A 16750-nucleotide genomic window follows, 5' to 3' on the forward strand; every position below is an offset into this window, starting at 1 on the left:
TAGAATTTTTACTCTCTAGGGTTTAAAAATCATTTTTAGCCTCTAGGAAGTAAAACTCAGCTGTTGTAAACAGTTGAAAATTTCGATTGTGGCAATCGTATTAATCGAAATTATTTATCGATTGATTTATTAGGTAAGGTGTTGCTAAGGTTGTTGTCGATCGCTCGACCTATCGATGGTATAATGTACTGTAACACAATCGTAATAGATGAAATGATTAAATCATTACTAAATAGCTGCTTATTTGTATTAGTAGAATTGAAAACCGGAAGCCGTTTTCAGAGGTATCTTTACATAGAAGCTATTTCGTTTTCTAGCTTAGTTTGTTAATTAATGATGCAGTATGATGAAAAATATAGTTCACCCCACGGACAAAAAGTGTCTTTTTAACCCTTGGGTCAAAAAGAATCACTTTAGGGCCTAGTGATGAAATATACTATAACGCATTACTGCCGTGGCAATGGTTGTTTCCAAAGTGTTTATTAATTTCATAAAAGGTGCATTATGGAAAAAAGTGTTTAGTTCATCAAATTTATTGCTCATTTTGTACAATCAAGCTCGTTTTTATTAGTATTGTGAAATATGTTAAATTTATTTTTATCTGTATGTAAACTCATTGAATGACTGATCTTCACGCATTATACTCCTACTCGACAACTCCAGATGTTCAAAACTTCCTACACCCAAATCTGAGAGGGTGGCACATAAATTTACATTTAATAATTAACAATTACACGTTCAGGTTATGTCACCGCTTAATTCCAACTTGAAAGGGTTATTAAAATGTTGTACCGTTGTAGGTGGTCTTATATTCGCAAGTTTGTGATAGATGCTCCCCCGCGCGGGCTTAAGACGTAAAGCGGGGGAGGGTAGTTACTTAAAACGCGCTAAGAGGGGAGTTTTCTTGGGGGAGTTTGCCGACAAACCGCCCTTAAACATATTGCATTTGTTATTCTCCGGCTGAACGCTAGTCATCAGTTATGAATATTTGTGATTATTCGTTTCGTTGGTTTATCGATTTTGTCGAGTCTGTGTGTACCTTCTGAAAGAGGATTTATATAAGACCGTTGACGTTTTCTGTATATAAAATTAAATGTATTTATTTTCATTTGCTATTATAATTCAGAACAAATAAATAGTTGTGCATTTAAATATTATTTTTACATTTATATTTTTGAATTGTAATCCAACAATGAAGAAACAAAAATAGCGATTTCATACAGACTAACACCGTATTATTTTCTAATTAAAGGAAATAGGAATGAAGGAAAAAGGAAATAATTTTACATTTGTGATAAGTTCAAAAGGATCAACAAACAACATAAATTTGTCTAATTCAAATCCTACTCTTACCCTTCGACCGGCAACCATTTAACTCCCTGAAACCGCTCCAATTCACTACATTTACTCCAACTAACAATGTTATTACAGTCCGGACAGTAAAGCGTGTTCAACAAGGTTTTGAGCCAGACTGTACTCAAGTTGAGACTCTTAAGCGCATCCCGTGGAAATTACAATGTATAAATTTACCTTAAAATGACGTTAATGAAATTTCAGACGCGTTTTTCTCCCCGCGTTGTCTTAATATCGCATACCTCGCCCCAGTTCGGCTATTTTTGCACCCTAAATCATTGCTTTCTTCTTGCTGTAATTTGTGGTTACGTGAATGTTCTTAGTTGGTTTGGAGGGGAGGAGAAAATATCGAGGTTGTTTTACATTAGAAATGCAGGTCGAGAATCTTGACTTTACTAGAGATAATTAGATGCCTTATTGGTAATGCTTAGAAATATACCTTTGACGAAAATCGAAAATGGTTTCTATGTGTACTTTTTGTTTTATTCACCATGAAATCATTGGTCTGGTAATATAAATTAGCAGCCCAGGAAACCGACAGCTAAAAACGTCTTAAATATCATATGTTGTTTATCTAAAAAAAACCTATACAAGGGAAAATTGAAGAAAGGAAATAAGCTTTGTTTACAGTTTATCAAAGCTAGTACCCAAGAGACGTATGGGTGAGTAGTATATATATTGCTAAAAACAATAAAGATACATACTATCTAAGGGAGAACATGTTTCATCTATGATTCCATACAAAAGATAATCGATTGTTTCTCCAGACTTTGGACTTTGAGTAGTGAACATATACTTCCCATCCTTTTGTAAAGTTGAAGAATATTGGAGACGTTTGAGTGCACTGAGTCCAGCTAAGTGCTTCTCTCTTAATCTAAGACTAATTTTACGAGTTCTGCTCTCATCTTTGATTACGATAACAAGAGAAAAGGTAAGGATTACAAATCAATTTTTATACTGTGTTACGTTTAGTTTAATTTTTTTTTTTTTTTTAAATCCATTCACGCTAATTTCCACTGAACCTTTAAATTTCCTACTAAACATATTTCCTACAAAAGTTACACTCAGCAAACAAATTCCGCGGCGACACTTACAAAGCACCATTTGCCACTTCACAGCACGCAAAGTTCGCCCATTTAACATTTACACCCCAATTAAATCGGAAAATCCGTGTTTAGGGTGTTTTGATTTACTCCCGGATCCTTATCCGGGAAGTTTATCCTGACAAAGCGGCACAATTAGAGGAATCGGCGGAGAAGCGCTCGATTTGTCCGCTTGACAATGATTCACTGCCGATGTGATTGTTTTCTCGCCAACTGATTTTTCGGTAATTAAATCTTTGGGGGGATGCGGGAACGCGATGGGGGCAATGAGGTGCATGAAGGGGGAAACGGGATCTGGCATAAGGGCCTGTGGGATCTTGGATTTCGCGATTGTATCCAGGGCATTGTATTGTTGTACATTTTGAGTTTTGGCGTAAAAGGTGTAACTTAATTTACCTTTCTTGGGTTCATTCATTTTTATCCGTCCAGCTAACTTTGTAAAAGTAAAAAGGAATCATAGACTTGAAAGTTGAATAAAGGTATACTTGTAATATACGTATTTAATTAATTCAGATAATACTTTTTACAGATAGGCATATTCTATGACTGATGCAATAATTCTGAGACTCTTGTATAAAAAAAGTCTAATTTCCGGATTCCAAAAATGAAAATTTTCTATAAAAACTGTGTTTTTGACTAATATAACGTTAACCCATGGTTATTCATTATAGGGTCCAAAGTTTAAACAACCAGATAAAACAGAGGTTTATAGCTTATAGGTTTGATTATAGATAATAAAATATTTGAAACTCAATTGTCAGTCGTTATGTTCGATTAGGTTAATGAAAAACAATGTAAAAGGTAAATGACTTTCTGTTTGTGTGTGTGGTCAAGATACATTTCATTAACTGTAGACACTACAAGTAGACTTCTCATCGCGTTGTCTGAGGATTGTTTTGGCGCGTGTTTAGTGCCAGGCTAAAGAGCTTGATGTCGACTAAATACTTCTCGTGTTTTGGTTGACATTTTGTGTAAGCTGTGCAAAAAATTTATTTTGATCATGAGACCAGATCACTTTCTGTCTTCAACCAATTAGTAATTTTGTTAGATCGCAATATCTCTTTTTTTAGAAGTTGTTGAATTTTAGCATATTCCTAGCAGATCCATTCTTTCAATTGTATTTAGCATGTAAAAAAACAAACTGACGGAATTTCACCCATATTCTTTCCCGTTGATCACGCTCCCCAACCTGATACCACTCGAGCGACTATTTCGTCAACGACCAAATACGTTCAAAAGACTCGAAACAATAGGCCACAATACAATTTAACACCGAACCGATCCACTCGCCTCGAGTACCCTCCAAAACCACATCCTCCGCGTCGTCTGCTGCCTTCTGAGGACCCAACACTCGAGCGTCGAGCACAAAGACAACAGAGAACATCGATATCGAGTAGCCTCAGTTTAATTACCACAACCGAGAGGCTGTTTCCTGTATCTCATTGTGATCAGCGATAGGGGCGCCTCTATGCTTGGAGGACAAAGCCTTGTGGATTATTGTTTTTCGCTCTTGTTCCCCCGGGCACGATAGTTTCTCTTATTAGTTGATTGTTTGCTCAAGGAAGTATTGTTCGATAACGATCGTTTGTAGTACGGGCAACTTGTGAGGTTTCGAAATGTAAACAATGTTTGTAGTGTATCTGTGTAGTGCATCTGAGTTCATAGGGTTGTAACGAGTTAGTACGCTTCCAACGGTTAAGCATCATGGTTAAAGCTAGATTTGGATTTTTTTTAGATTCACTAACATTGAACAATTTACGAATATTATTGGATAAATATAGCTGTTGGATATTCGCATACCATGTAGGTTTGCTGCATTGTAGATAGCTGTTTACTGTGTTGGGTCATACTGTCGTAGTCCTGGTCTAGTTTATTATGAATTTCGAGTACCAAGAATCTCATTTAGCATAATGTATATATATTGTATTGCCCGTGAGTTCAACAATAAATCTTAAGATGCAACTTGTTTCGGAACAAAACTTTAAAGGATTTAAAAGCAACTGAAGATTTACTAAGGAAGCAGTTTCAACGAGGGTAATTTACTTGTACTTGATGACTAAGGATTGTATAGATGACTATGACTATGAAATGTCAATTTTTACTTGAAGATTTCGTTTTACATTCCCCCTTCCTATATAAATTATTTTAATGGGTAAAAATCCATTTTTCAATCATTTTGAACTTTTTTCAAAATTAATTAGTTTGCCTTCGTGTACGTCCATATCAACCCTCCACTTTATATTTTAAACGCAAATGTTCTCAACGCATCTCCTGCTAACCTTCAACCACCCAAGGAGCTTCCACATCTTCTGTCCCCTAGCCACAGAGGATTGTAACGAGCGAAATAAGCCTTCATAATCGTCATGCTCTGCCCAGTGGTTCGCACGTTATGGTTGATCAAAGGGATGCGTTTGTGGGGATGTTTCTGCTTCAACACCTTTCTGTGCTCACCACGTGACCTACAAACTTTATAGCTTTGGAGTGGGTGGAGTAACACAGGGAGCAGGGAATCGTGTGTTTTATATGGGAATAAGATGAAGTTGATTTGAAATCTGTGGGTTTTACAACGAGAGTGGTATTTTGATTTTTTTATGGGGGGAAAAATTCAACGCCCTTACATTTTTGTGGATGTGTCGGTAATCGAATCTGTTTCTTTGGAACCGAAGTCAAAGTTAGGGTAGCAGCATGTTTTAGTAGTAGGGTAGGGCACTTTCAACGTTGTTGTGTCTCGATCTGGATGAGGAAGTATTCGAATTTATTTGTAAAGTAGACAAATTAAATCTCTTTGGCAAAATCAATTGGGTTCTCATTGAGAGAAAAGGCGGAATTATAGCCCTTCTCCTGAATACGGTTTTGTTTGAATTACACTACTAAACTTATCATACATATATCGTACACAAATGATTTGAAACTTTACTTTGATTCAGCCTACTCTACCAGAAGCTGGAACTATCTCACGCCTTTACGCGCGTTTGCGTTTGCTTGCACTTAGGTTCAAACACTGCTCGATTTGTTTCCAAAGGATAATTCTCAAGTAGACGACCAACAGTGCAATGAACAATAATTGCACCCTCGTTGCATGGGCTTTACCATCACTCGGGAAAGGCAGTACACCTGACTAACGGGTGGAAAATTTGCGATGCAAGTGACTATAAAAACTATCAGCATGAAGAAGCATGAGTATATAGTGAACCATGCTTTTCATCGTTAATCGATTTCGTAGATTATGGCCTTCATAGGGGTTTTGGGTTGGCTAAAACATTTTAAAAATAAGTTTCTGTTCAGTTTCAGTATGTAGTACTTTCATATTTCTTTTTTAACTGCTCAACCAATGAAGTTGTAACCAAAACAAATATTTTTTTAATGATTGCCCTCTCCCCAATTAAGTAACCCACGGTATATAAGCAAACAGTAAAACGTACAGTGATATTCATGCTAAGATTAGATATAAACATTTAGTCGATCTCAGTGCAAAATAAATCAAATTTATATCGAGACATGCTTTTTTACACTATTAGTAGTCAACTCGTGGTAACCACAGTTTATGTACATTTAAGAATAATTATCATCGTGCTAAACAGTGTTAAGGGAAATGTAACATTTATTCGGGTATAGTTTTTGATTGGTTTTTCATGTATAATTTCCTCAAACGTTAAGCAGAGGACTTTGCAATATTATCGTACTGAAAAACGTTTCAAAATTACTATTTTAATTTGCTTTACCCTAAAATTTGGATTATCTTGGTACACTGCATTCATTAAGTTAACTGACCACCCACTTAATTCTCCCTTAAAGTTCCAATTGCATGTGTAAACCACGTTACCTCAGACTCGTCTTATCTCTTTATCAGCACATTTGGACACTCGACGTCTGACAGTGACTGATCAGCTTGTTATTGCTCTTATCAGTATCTTATCACAGGTTGATTGTTATTGTATCAATGATTGTTGCGTATTTCGTACCTAATCCTATGAGAGTAGACACATGTGTTTTGTTGGGTAAGCTCTTTGAGATCTTATCAGTATTGTAAACGTTTTGTGTACGTTGTAAAATTTTCAGATTTACGGTTTCTGATTATGGTTTTGATAGAATATAGAATAATTAAATCAGTTATTGATCAATTTAAGACGTCTTAATGTATCAATCATTTCAAGATTTTGAGTGTCCATAGAATTGTTCTTTAACTAATTAAATGTTTAACAAATTTTAATTATTTTTTTAACCCCTAGGAAATTGTTCTAAACCATGTATACGAAACACGCCAATGTACTAAATTTAATATACAATACAAAACCAAATTGATGGAGATAACTTTACGTCTTCGTTCAAAATTTATGATTGACTTTAGAACTTTTAACACACAAAGTCTCTAAGGTAAAATTTAAATAAGACAAAATATTTATATTTTTGGCAACAAGAATGCCCTTGATTAATAAAATTCTTTAATGCCATTTGGGCAGAGGTATTTATGAGGAATTGTTCGATTTCGAGCAGCAAGTTTTAGAAAAATTGCTCGAAATTGTTTTTGTTTAATAATGTTGAATTAATTCCACGTCACAACCCGAAGTCTTATCATTAAAATCATAGTTGTATTTGGTAAACCACACTTAAACACCGGTAAACCAATCGTAAACGCAATCAACCACAACAATCGGAGAGTGTGCTATCAATATTTGTCCAGTCAATACCAACAAAACAGAACCAAACAGACTAATAATGGTATTGGCGATCAAAACAACTGACTCGCCACAATCAAACAACGCCAATCAAAACACGAGCTGCACTATAATCCGCAGAAACAAAGCATTCAAACGGGGAAACATCAATTAATTGGCCTGTCCGCCGAGAAAGCTGTTTACATGATTAATTAAGTCTTGGAAAATTACAAAGTATTTTCCTTTCCTTGAAGTCCCTGCTTTATTACAGGGCGCTAAATTAATTCTCAGGTTCCGTTTGCGAATCGTAACGAAGGTGGGATTTTTCTTGGGGAGGTCCGGGGGGGAGTTTCAGAAGCAGGAAATTGGCGTCTTTTAATAAACTGACAAAGAATTTGTTTGGACTTAATGATGCGACTGTCTCATTACAGGGAGGAAACTGTTCGGATGCGATGGGGAGTGTTTCTTGTGTCTTATTTGTTTAAGGTAGAAACTAATGACGAAAAACAACGGTAAAATATTGTAATCACGGCGATGATTTTTGTGTTTTTTTTTAATACGAGAAGTGATCGATATTGCTTTACGTATACGCTGGCACTTGTAATCACAATGGTGTAGAGATAGAAGATAGAGAGAGACAACAGGACGAGAGAGAACACAAACCGAATCAGCAACCAATCAGCGTCTTGCTCAAGAGACAGTCACAGCTGACTTTATTACAACAACCGAGTTACCCAAAATGCATTACGGGTTCGATTCCCGCAAACCCTAAAAGCCCGTATGAACTTCCATTAGGCACGACGAGAATCACACCAAATGAACAAATGTAATTGCTTTTGTCCACTTTAATTGAGTCAATTTTAGTGTCCCTTTCAAAAGCGCCCAATGAATCCGGAAAAATGTTGTGTCCAATTTCCGACGGAGTGAGGTAACAGACTGGAACGCTTTGTAAAACTCCTTTACACCCGTTGATTCGTTTAAAATACTTTTGTTCGGTCTGTTTCGCCCTGTTATTTTTATAATGTTGGTTTTCGTAAAGAGTCGGGTGTTTTAAAACGAAGAGCGTTTGAAATAACTATATCAGTGTTTCGAGCGATTTTTATATTCGAAAGCCTACACAAAGCATTTTTTAAATTTATTTTTTACTTTTATAGACTGTTAGTATTTAGGGCTAAATATATGCATATGTTTTTTTTTTTACATTTAAAATACCTTTAACGAGTACATAGAAGTTGTTCACGTATTTTTTTAAAATATCAGAAAGCAATCAGAACCACTGCATGATTCGTTAAATAATTATAGCCACCTCTACACATTCTGTGTACTAGTGAAGGCTCTGGTTAAACACTTTATAAACGATCAGACGAGCCCTCTCATATTTATTTAAATATCTTTCTGTCTACAGTCAGACAAACTAATCTTCCTCTATGACACGAAGGCTAATTTTGATTCAGCATTCCTCAGGCCAAATCGAACGACTATTTGTTTTCATTACGTGTTCCTGTGGGGGAGGGGAGGGGGGGTATCCAGCGAGGATGTGAGGATATTACTTTATTGTAATTGGATTAAAGACCTCCTTTCCCCCGACAAAAAGGGAGGAATTCCCTTAATAAGGCCACCGTCTTCACTTTTCCAATCTCAGCGCTGAGGGAATAAGCAAAACGTTTAAGATGCCCCAACCCCGGACTAAGTTTAATTTGTTCGCGAGCCGGCATCAGCTGTTTCGGCGTTTGATTTGGCTCCGGAAACATCTTCGTAAATAAGAATTGGGCGGTATTTCAGATTCTTTGAGTTATTTCCTTCTTTAAGCAGACAATTAGTGAAGCGGGTTTAACTAATTTGTCTGACAAAATGTGTAAAGGAAATCTTTCCTGGTTGTGTTTATTGAGTATCAGGAGGAAGTTTTAAATTAGAATTTCTGCAAGAGAGATTAGAGAAATAAATATGAAAAAGTTATTTTTTAAAGGCAGCTTGTCATCACCAACTGGTCTGTACCTCACCACTGACGTGAGCTAACCAGTTATGTAACGATAACGTAGTGCAGGGTTTTACTAGTTAATCAGACCTACTCCTACTCACCTACCGTGTTCAGTCAAACAAAATATCCACTCGTGATTTGAGTATGTATTGTTTCGTATGCGTGTTTTTGGAAGTGCTAGGAAATTTATAATTTACGAATCCGTCAACACGCTACTACAAAGTCTAAGATCTTTACCAAGAGCCAGTGGGACGGTGGCGCCAAATTCAACTCGTGGTCGCAAGTCTGCCGGACATTAATTGAATATATGTTAGAGGACTGGCGAACCAATTTCTCGCGAAGTATCTCGTATTAACATACAATAGAGAGTAATGAGCCAGAGGTTGGCGAGATCGTGCAGACAACTGCATTAGAGCCGTGCCGTACTGGACTTCCACGGCGGCGCTTCGTCGGAAACATGGGGCTGGAGAAGCAGTCGTTGAGCCAGTGGTGCATGGAGTTCGATAAATGTATTGATTAACTGATTGATAGTCGCAGTTAGTTACTACTTCGATAAGTATCCGTCAAAAAGAGTTGTTGGGGGAAAGTGTCAAATGCGAACTGAGCAGTTACAGACCCATTGGACTTCTGAGGAACTTCCGAAAAGATCGTAAAACGTTGCGTTTTTATTTGTCAACTTTCTGCAAACAATGGCTTGGGAGAACGTTTGGAACTATTTGCACATGTATATAATAATGTATTTCAATCCGACCCCCAAGGCTCCACCATTTTCACATGCTCAACGACAGCTGGTTAAGTGGGCTTATGAAGTAGAGGGGACAAAATGAACGGGATTATTATGGGACAACGCAACGCTTCAAAAAGACTTAAAATCGGAACAAGGGTGACAGTGGGGGGCAATAAAATGACGAGTACAGTAGCAGGTAACAATGTGCCCAAAATGGCGACACTTTCAAAACCACTGTGCCGGAGTAAAGATGCAAATGCGGAGCGATTTGGGATAGTGCACCGATGCACCGCTTAAATGCACTTCATGCATCGTTTTTTCCACAGGGAATTTCGCTGCGACACGTATCCTTTACCGAATTACCTTTTGCGTTGCACCTGCTCGGTCAAAGTGGGCCAGGCTTTGTACGCGCGGCCGACCATGAACGCACGCGTCTCTGGTCGCGCTACTCGGCTGTGACAAAGTACAGTATGTGTCGTTGTCGTTGTGTCAAAACGTTAACGTGACTAAATAACATCCGGGATAACACATTACTGGGCTAACGCGTGGAAAGTGTAAAGTGAAATGAGCAGAAAAAATTACCGTACGTAGAACCCATGGTGTAATCAACGCTGTGGAAACTTTACTTGAAATCGATGTGAGGATCACATGTGAGTTGAATAATTTGGATTTTGATGTTCCGATAGTGTGTAACACAAACATAAACACTGTGATCACTTTTCTGCAAGCTCACATCTCTGTTTGGCAATGTCAAGTCTCGTTTTTGATAGTTAAATCCCAACTGACATCGTGATGTACATAAATCTCCCGCCAAAACCGCCGCGATTGACCCGGGACCCCCGCGGTTTATTGACAACGCGGCTTACCCCCGGGAGTCCGACCATCCCACTTAGGAGTCGGCGACCGTAAAGTGCGACAATTTGGCGCGATACATTATGTATGCAGACAGACGTCCCGCTAGCAAGCTGCTACTGGCGAGCCGTAATGGACATTCGGGATCTGGATCTTTTAATCCCACTACAGCTGTTCTCCACTCGAAGTTTGACAAAGTATTTCTTGTTTCCCATTATCGAATTTTCGGCGTAAATAGTCGACCAAATCATTAGCTGAGTGTTGGTCGAATTTTTTTATCTTCCAAAATACTATTATGGAACCAATAATCAATTAATGTAATAAATCGAGGAAATTATTTAACAATACTACTTATATGTGGGGGGAAGGTTCTTTTTAATTAGTTAACATGAAAGAACTGATTGTGATTTCAATGATGTATAAGTTCCCAATGTAATTTTATAATATATTTTGTATTTTATATTTTTGTAACTAAATAGTCCTTCGTTGTTTCCATACGAAGCACAAATCTACCATTGAAGAAACAAAACAGGATGCAAGAATGTATTCTTGACAAGCTAGGAATATTCTCGGACCGTGACTAATTTTTATTTCCTTACCATTTATCCAATCCGGCCGCGCCCAAAGGCAGCTAGTCGCTCATCATTTCGAGCACATAAAGTTGAAATCGTTAACAGCCTATTGTTAGGCACCTAAAGACTGGTGGAATTAATCGTTTCAGTCAATTGAATTAAGTAGAGGATGTTGAGCGCGCGCCTTCAACGTCCCACTATGTTTTGTTCGGAACAATGGCCGAGTTTGATTTAGTCAGAATGGTTGTTTGTCAAACAATGGAAATCGTGTGTTTGTTAAAACAAATATTTGGACTACATATAACACTTTTTATTAGCTACAGTTTAATTTTTAAAGTTTTAAAACTTTCACATCTCAAAACATACTTACTTAAAGAAGTTTGGTCCTTCGAACCGGATTTTAGAATCAGGAGAGAACGATAAAACTTTGTTTTAAATTAAACACTGTACGTCTAGACATGTATAATAGACGTGTAAATATGTTTTCGTTCAAAACTAGTAGGTCTACATTCATAGTGTTTTTTGTGGTGAAGGTACATATTTAATGTTATGTAAACTAACCAACTTATACAGCTAAAAAGTTTGGAAATTACATAAACAAGTTGAATCTCAAGAACACTAAATTTTAATCGGCATAAATACACACCTCCTCTAGTTCAACAAATATTTTTCGAACCCACCGACTTGTAACTAAAATTGTAATTTCACTTGTTCCCTCCAAATTACTATAATAACCCTATCTACTACAAAAATCGCATAGAGTACAACATAACAAATTAATGCGGTCCCGACACGCGCGTACAACTCAAGAACGTCTCGAGTAGCAAATGAAGGACCAACAACAAGAATTACAGTTGAGTAATGAATAGTTGCGGGTTTTATGGACAGTTCCTCGCCATGTTTATTCATGCCAGGAAGTGAGAAGGTTCGATTTAAGTTGCGAATGCTTCATGTTCTATAATCACCGTAATTATCACTCAGATGATTATCAATGCTCGTCCGCAACCGGAAACCACCTGGGAACGTTTAACTGTTTGTTTTCGTGTTTTTCACGTCCAGAAGTAGGTTTTGTTTTTATATTTGGTAGATTCACGTGGTTTATAACCCTTTATAAAGGAAGTTATGAAAAGGTGTACATAAAATCGAGAATTTGCCGACAAATCGTTGTTTTAACTAATGTACTAGGCCTATCTAAATTTCTTATTATGTTTACGACCTTACTTTCTAAATTGTAAGTCTAACATATAAAAAAATTCCATAAGTAGCACACGATTGGAAATTTATTATATAACTAGCAAAATCAGATCAGTCGAAAACACGCTTAACACCTCTGAATTCTATGGTATATTCGTTCAAGTCCTAAAAAATAAATGTTCACATTACAATTACCTAATTTCAATTTTTATTTGGATTAAAAAACCTTAGGAAAATCATCAAAAGCTATATCATTTTAGCCTAGGAAACCGTATTCCAAAGAAAATGTTCTTTAACTGAATATTCTCTAAATTTATCCTCTCTAATATAGTTTCAAGTCCATCCTCATTTCGTCATTTGGCGCATTCCAACACATATCAAACTGACAAAGACAGTGCAGATGCAGCTATTACTCCTTAAACATTTGAATCGCATCGGTCAAGCAATATCGAAAGTTAAACGTGATCAGTTCAACGCCTTCCTCACCAGCCTAGCCTCGTAGCGGGCCACGACTTCAGTACATACTCGCGTTGTAGTCTCCTGTCAGGGTTCTTTGATTGATCGAAACAATCAACTTAAACCTCCCTAGAGAACAAACGCTCGCGTCGACATGACGTATCACTCGGTCCGACTGTGTGAATTATTAAAAACTATTTGAGTCCGTGAAGTTTTTTGTTTGGCCCATTCGTCAACTTCCACGGTCAATAGAATTCGAATTTTGGATGTTGCGTTTGAGAAGTGCTCACGTAGTGGTGGAATAAATTGATGATGAAAATGACGAACTATGTTTAAAACATTCGTACCTTAATTTTTTTTACACAAATTTGTTTTTTGATTTGCCATATTGTATTGTTTCCCCCAAAAGTTTAACTTTGGTGGTGAATTTAAAAACATTATGATAGCATGTTCCAAGGATTTTAGTTTAATCCAAAATGTATAAAAACATATAACACAAATATTCACAATTTTTAATCCTCTGTATCTACACTATAGATTTAGACAGTCTGAGTAAAATGGATTCGATCGTAGAAAAAGCATGCCATAATTAAGCAATGAAACACTAAACATTAAACAACTAACAACAAAAGCTGAACGCTTAGTAACTACATTTAGAGAAACATCAAAATTGAGGAAAATAGGTGAAAATGTTAGTTATAAGAAATAACAACATACAAGCAAACAAGATAAATATATGAATAGTTATCTGTACAACCGCTGGTAGGCCTGTGCTATGATGTTAAAATATATCTACTTAAATTTTGTTGAATAAAGTTCATGTAACGGTACTGTTAAGTAATGGGTTTTCTATGGTAAGTTTTTGTACACTAATATTTAATTAATTGACTTAAGAATGCATTGTTCATAATTATTATTAATGTGAAACACATATAAAATATGTTACAATGTACGATTTTAAGGAATAATACTAATAAAACCGTGTTTTACATGCAACAAAGCATTTTTCTACGACTTTAACTTCGATTTAACAAATTTTGCCTACCTTTCGGACGCTTTGTGGGACATGAGACACCTGCAAACAAACCAAAATATCAGCTACTAGAAGTGTCTTTGTCCACACATATATAAACATATTGAAACAAATTTTACAAAATTTTAAAATCACGAACCAAGTTTTTTTTATTTATTTGTTTTAGAAACGGGGTCTTTCTAACTATTGTTTTACGTCCAGTTTATCACGCCTATTATATTTTAGCTGATAATTGAAATTACATCTAAAGGAATCCGAAACATGCTTTCTTCGCTATTGCGTGAACGTAAGAAAACGATCTTTGCTACATATAAAAAGTAAAAGATAACTTACCCCGTATCGTAACCGTATTGGGAAACCGGACGAAATCTGCAATCAAAATAGTTTATGTTGTTCCACAAACATTAAAGAGGTTACAAGTATTATATACATAATGTAAATAATACCGACATTCATGAAACAACAGGAAATATATTGTTGCAGATCAGTACAAAATCTGATACAGTAGTATGATTAATATACAAAAGTTATAAACAGTACATTACGAGCGCTCTAACATTAGGTTATGTGTTTAGCTAAATACTTTCATACTCTGTATTTTTGCGTGTAAAAAATACCATACGACACTTTAATTCAAGGTTATTGAGTTATGGAGTTACAATAAATTTTGGTTCAGTACAAATAAATAGTTAACGTTGAAAAACTTTATTTTATTGCTCTGGTTGTAACTCAATGTAATTTTCATTTTAAACTTTCAAAGTCCATACAACAAGTTATTTTAAAATGTAAACTACATTATTGCCTCATATACGACTACTGTATCAACTATGACTCTAATTTGATCAAACCACTAATAAACTCAACACATAATGACTGAATTAAATAATACTTCTTAAAAAACCATTTTCAAACCACCAATTTTGAATGTTAAGAAAATCTATAAGATAATCAAGGAAATCAAGAATATCCATCCATTCACTTACACTATTGCACTACTTATTCAAGTACGTATTATATTTAATTAACGCAACAAAGCAGTATGTCAAATGCTGGATTACTCCCTAGTAGCAGAATTGGTCTAGATATCCGTAAAAAACATAGATAATAACAATAACGTATCGCAAACCCTGTTCACAATGGGATCCCTTCTGCGTGTGGCCTTTGTTTGATTTTGTGTTTTTGTGAGCGAATGAAACGCATTATTGTGTTCTACATGTGATCCGCTCCCTCCAAAACTCGACCTCAGCTCCCGCCAAAGTTGATCCACTTTTTATTTTATTTACAAATGATGGATTGACCCTCGTTTTCGTTGAACTTCCCGTGATGGAGCACCGACGTAAATGTCGAGTTTTTTTTTTATTTTTGAGTTTTTCAAATGCGGAAGCTATTTAGGCCGTTCAAAAGCGTGTGAAAATAATATAGAACATTTGCACCTACGTATTTTTACACGTTTTACTTTGTTAACAGCCAAAGCATATGTGTCCATTTTCCTAACTGAGTTACTGCAGTTTTACAGCATTTTCAACAAGATAGTTTGAACTATTTTCTACCGATTTTAATTTCGAGACAAAGAGGATTCTCTGTTACATAGTAAAAATATAGTAGTTACATATACTCTTAACTTCTAGTGGTCTCAGGTGATCACTGAATTAGGCCTATTTCATGATTTGTATGGGTGATATTTAGAGAAAAATATGTGATTATGATGTCTGAGGTGGAGGAGCAATAATATTACAGCTCTTCCAAAAATATATTCCGTGTATGGAATTCAAAATTCAACAGAATACTGGTAATTCATTATTCCCTGTTACTTATGCATCCTAGTTATAATATTATTTGCGTTCATTGCCGATTTCACTTCAGGCGAAACGTCACATCCGACATCGTCCGATTGAAATGCCGATCAACTCAGACAAGAGAACAACGGTTGGTTTTTACGCATATTTCTTGAGAGAAGCACAAAAGAGGATGAATATCGGTTTGGCATAGACAATCGGCCAAAGAATAGACAGCACGTTGCACGCCTTAATTGCCTCCAAAGAAAGACGAGAGACTGGCATGACGAAGTGTCCAGCGTTGAACTAAACTGACGAAATATTTATCGTGTTCGCAGGCGCTGGAAAACCTGTGCCACCGCTTGTCATTCTGACACGTTTTGTTTCCCTTGCTTTGACAACTCGTCGACCGGAACTGCGCAGAACGTGGAGTTCATGTATTTGCATAGCATTGTTTGCAACTGAATAAAATTGGAGTCCCACAAGGATCAGTTTTAGGTCCAGTTTTGTTTCTCGTGAGAGTTAGTTTTTGGATAATTTGTATTGTTTTATGCATGTTTGTGGAATGTAAGATTTGTTGATTTAAAATATCGTTCAAGCAAAAATTAGGACAATACACATTGTTTACGTATTTTTACTATTATTATTGTCGTCTTTTTCTAGGTGGAGTAAAAACTGAGAGAACTTAGAGTTTATTGAGATTAAGACTTGCTCTTCATAGTTAGTTGAATTCTTAGTAACTGATGCCATGTAATTAAACTTATTTTCAGCTATTTCTAATTGTATATTTCAATAAAATGCAATAAAACAAATATATTCTACAGCGCAAAATTACAGTCAAACGTTCAATTTGGCACGTTTATATTTTCACTGAACCGCAAAAAGAGAACTCATAAACAAACGCAGACAAAGCTCACGAGATCGAGGATAACCTCGGGAAATCGGCTGACTTATTTACATCGAGCCTGAAACTTGGTATGAGCAATTTGGCAGAATAAATCACAGATGCGACTGGTCCATAAAGTACAACGAACACAGACAGACAGACGGAC

At 36.2% G+C, this 16750-nt stretch overlaps 1 protein-coding gene across 9 annotated transcripts in view; it reads right to left on the reverse strand.

Moving 5' to 3' along the window:
• The window catches only part of LOC128986953 (dachshund homolog 2-like), a 191363-nt gene that overhangs the window by 139954 nt on the left and 34659 nt on the right, over positions 1 to 16750 (reverse strand). For 3 of the 9 annotated variants that reach the window (XM_054407578.1, XM_054407580.1, XM_054407575.1), the window contains exon 2: positions 13936 to 13965. The exons of 3 other annotated variants lie outside the window; for them this stretch is intronic. In XM_054407578.1, coding sequence (XP_054263553.1) covers positions 13936 to 13965 — 30 coding nt within the window. Of the gene's footprint in view, positions 1 to 13935; positions 13966 to 14256; positions 14293 to 16750 lie in introns of all 9 variants that reach the window. 3 more of the 9 variants (XM_054407577.1, XM_054407579.1, XM_054407574.1) reach the window with 1 other exon arrangement.

The sequence above is a fragment of the Macrosteles quadrilineatus genome, unplaced genomic scaffold, assembly GCF_028750875.1.
Source record: "Macrosteles quadrilineatus isolate MER2022 unplaced genomic scaffold, UCM_ALF_1.0 Scaffold_2__2_contigs__length_208266976, whole genome shotgun sequence".
NCBI classification, from domain to species: domain Eukaryota; kingdom Metazoa; phylum Arthropoda; class Insecta; order Hemiptera; family Cicadellidae; genus Macrosteles; species Macrosteles quadrilineatus.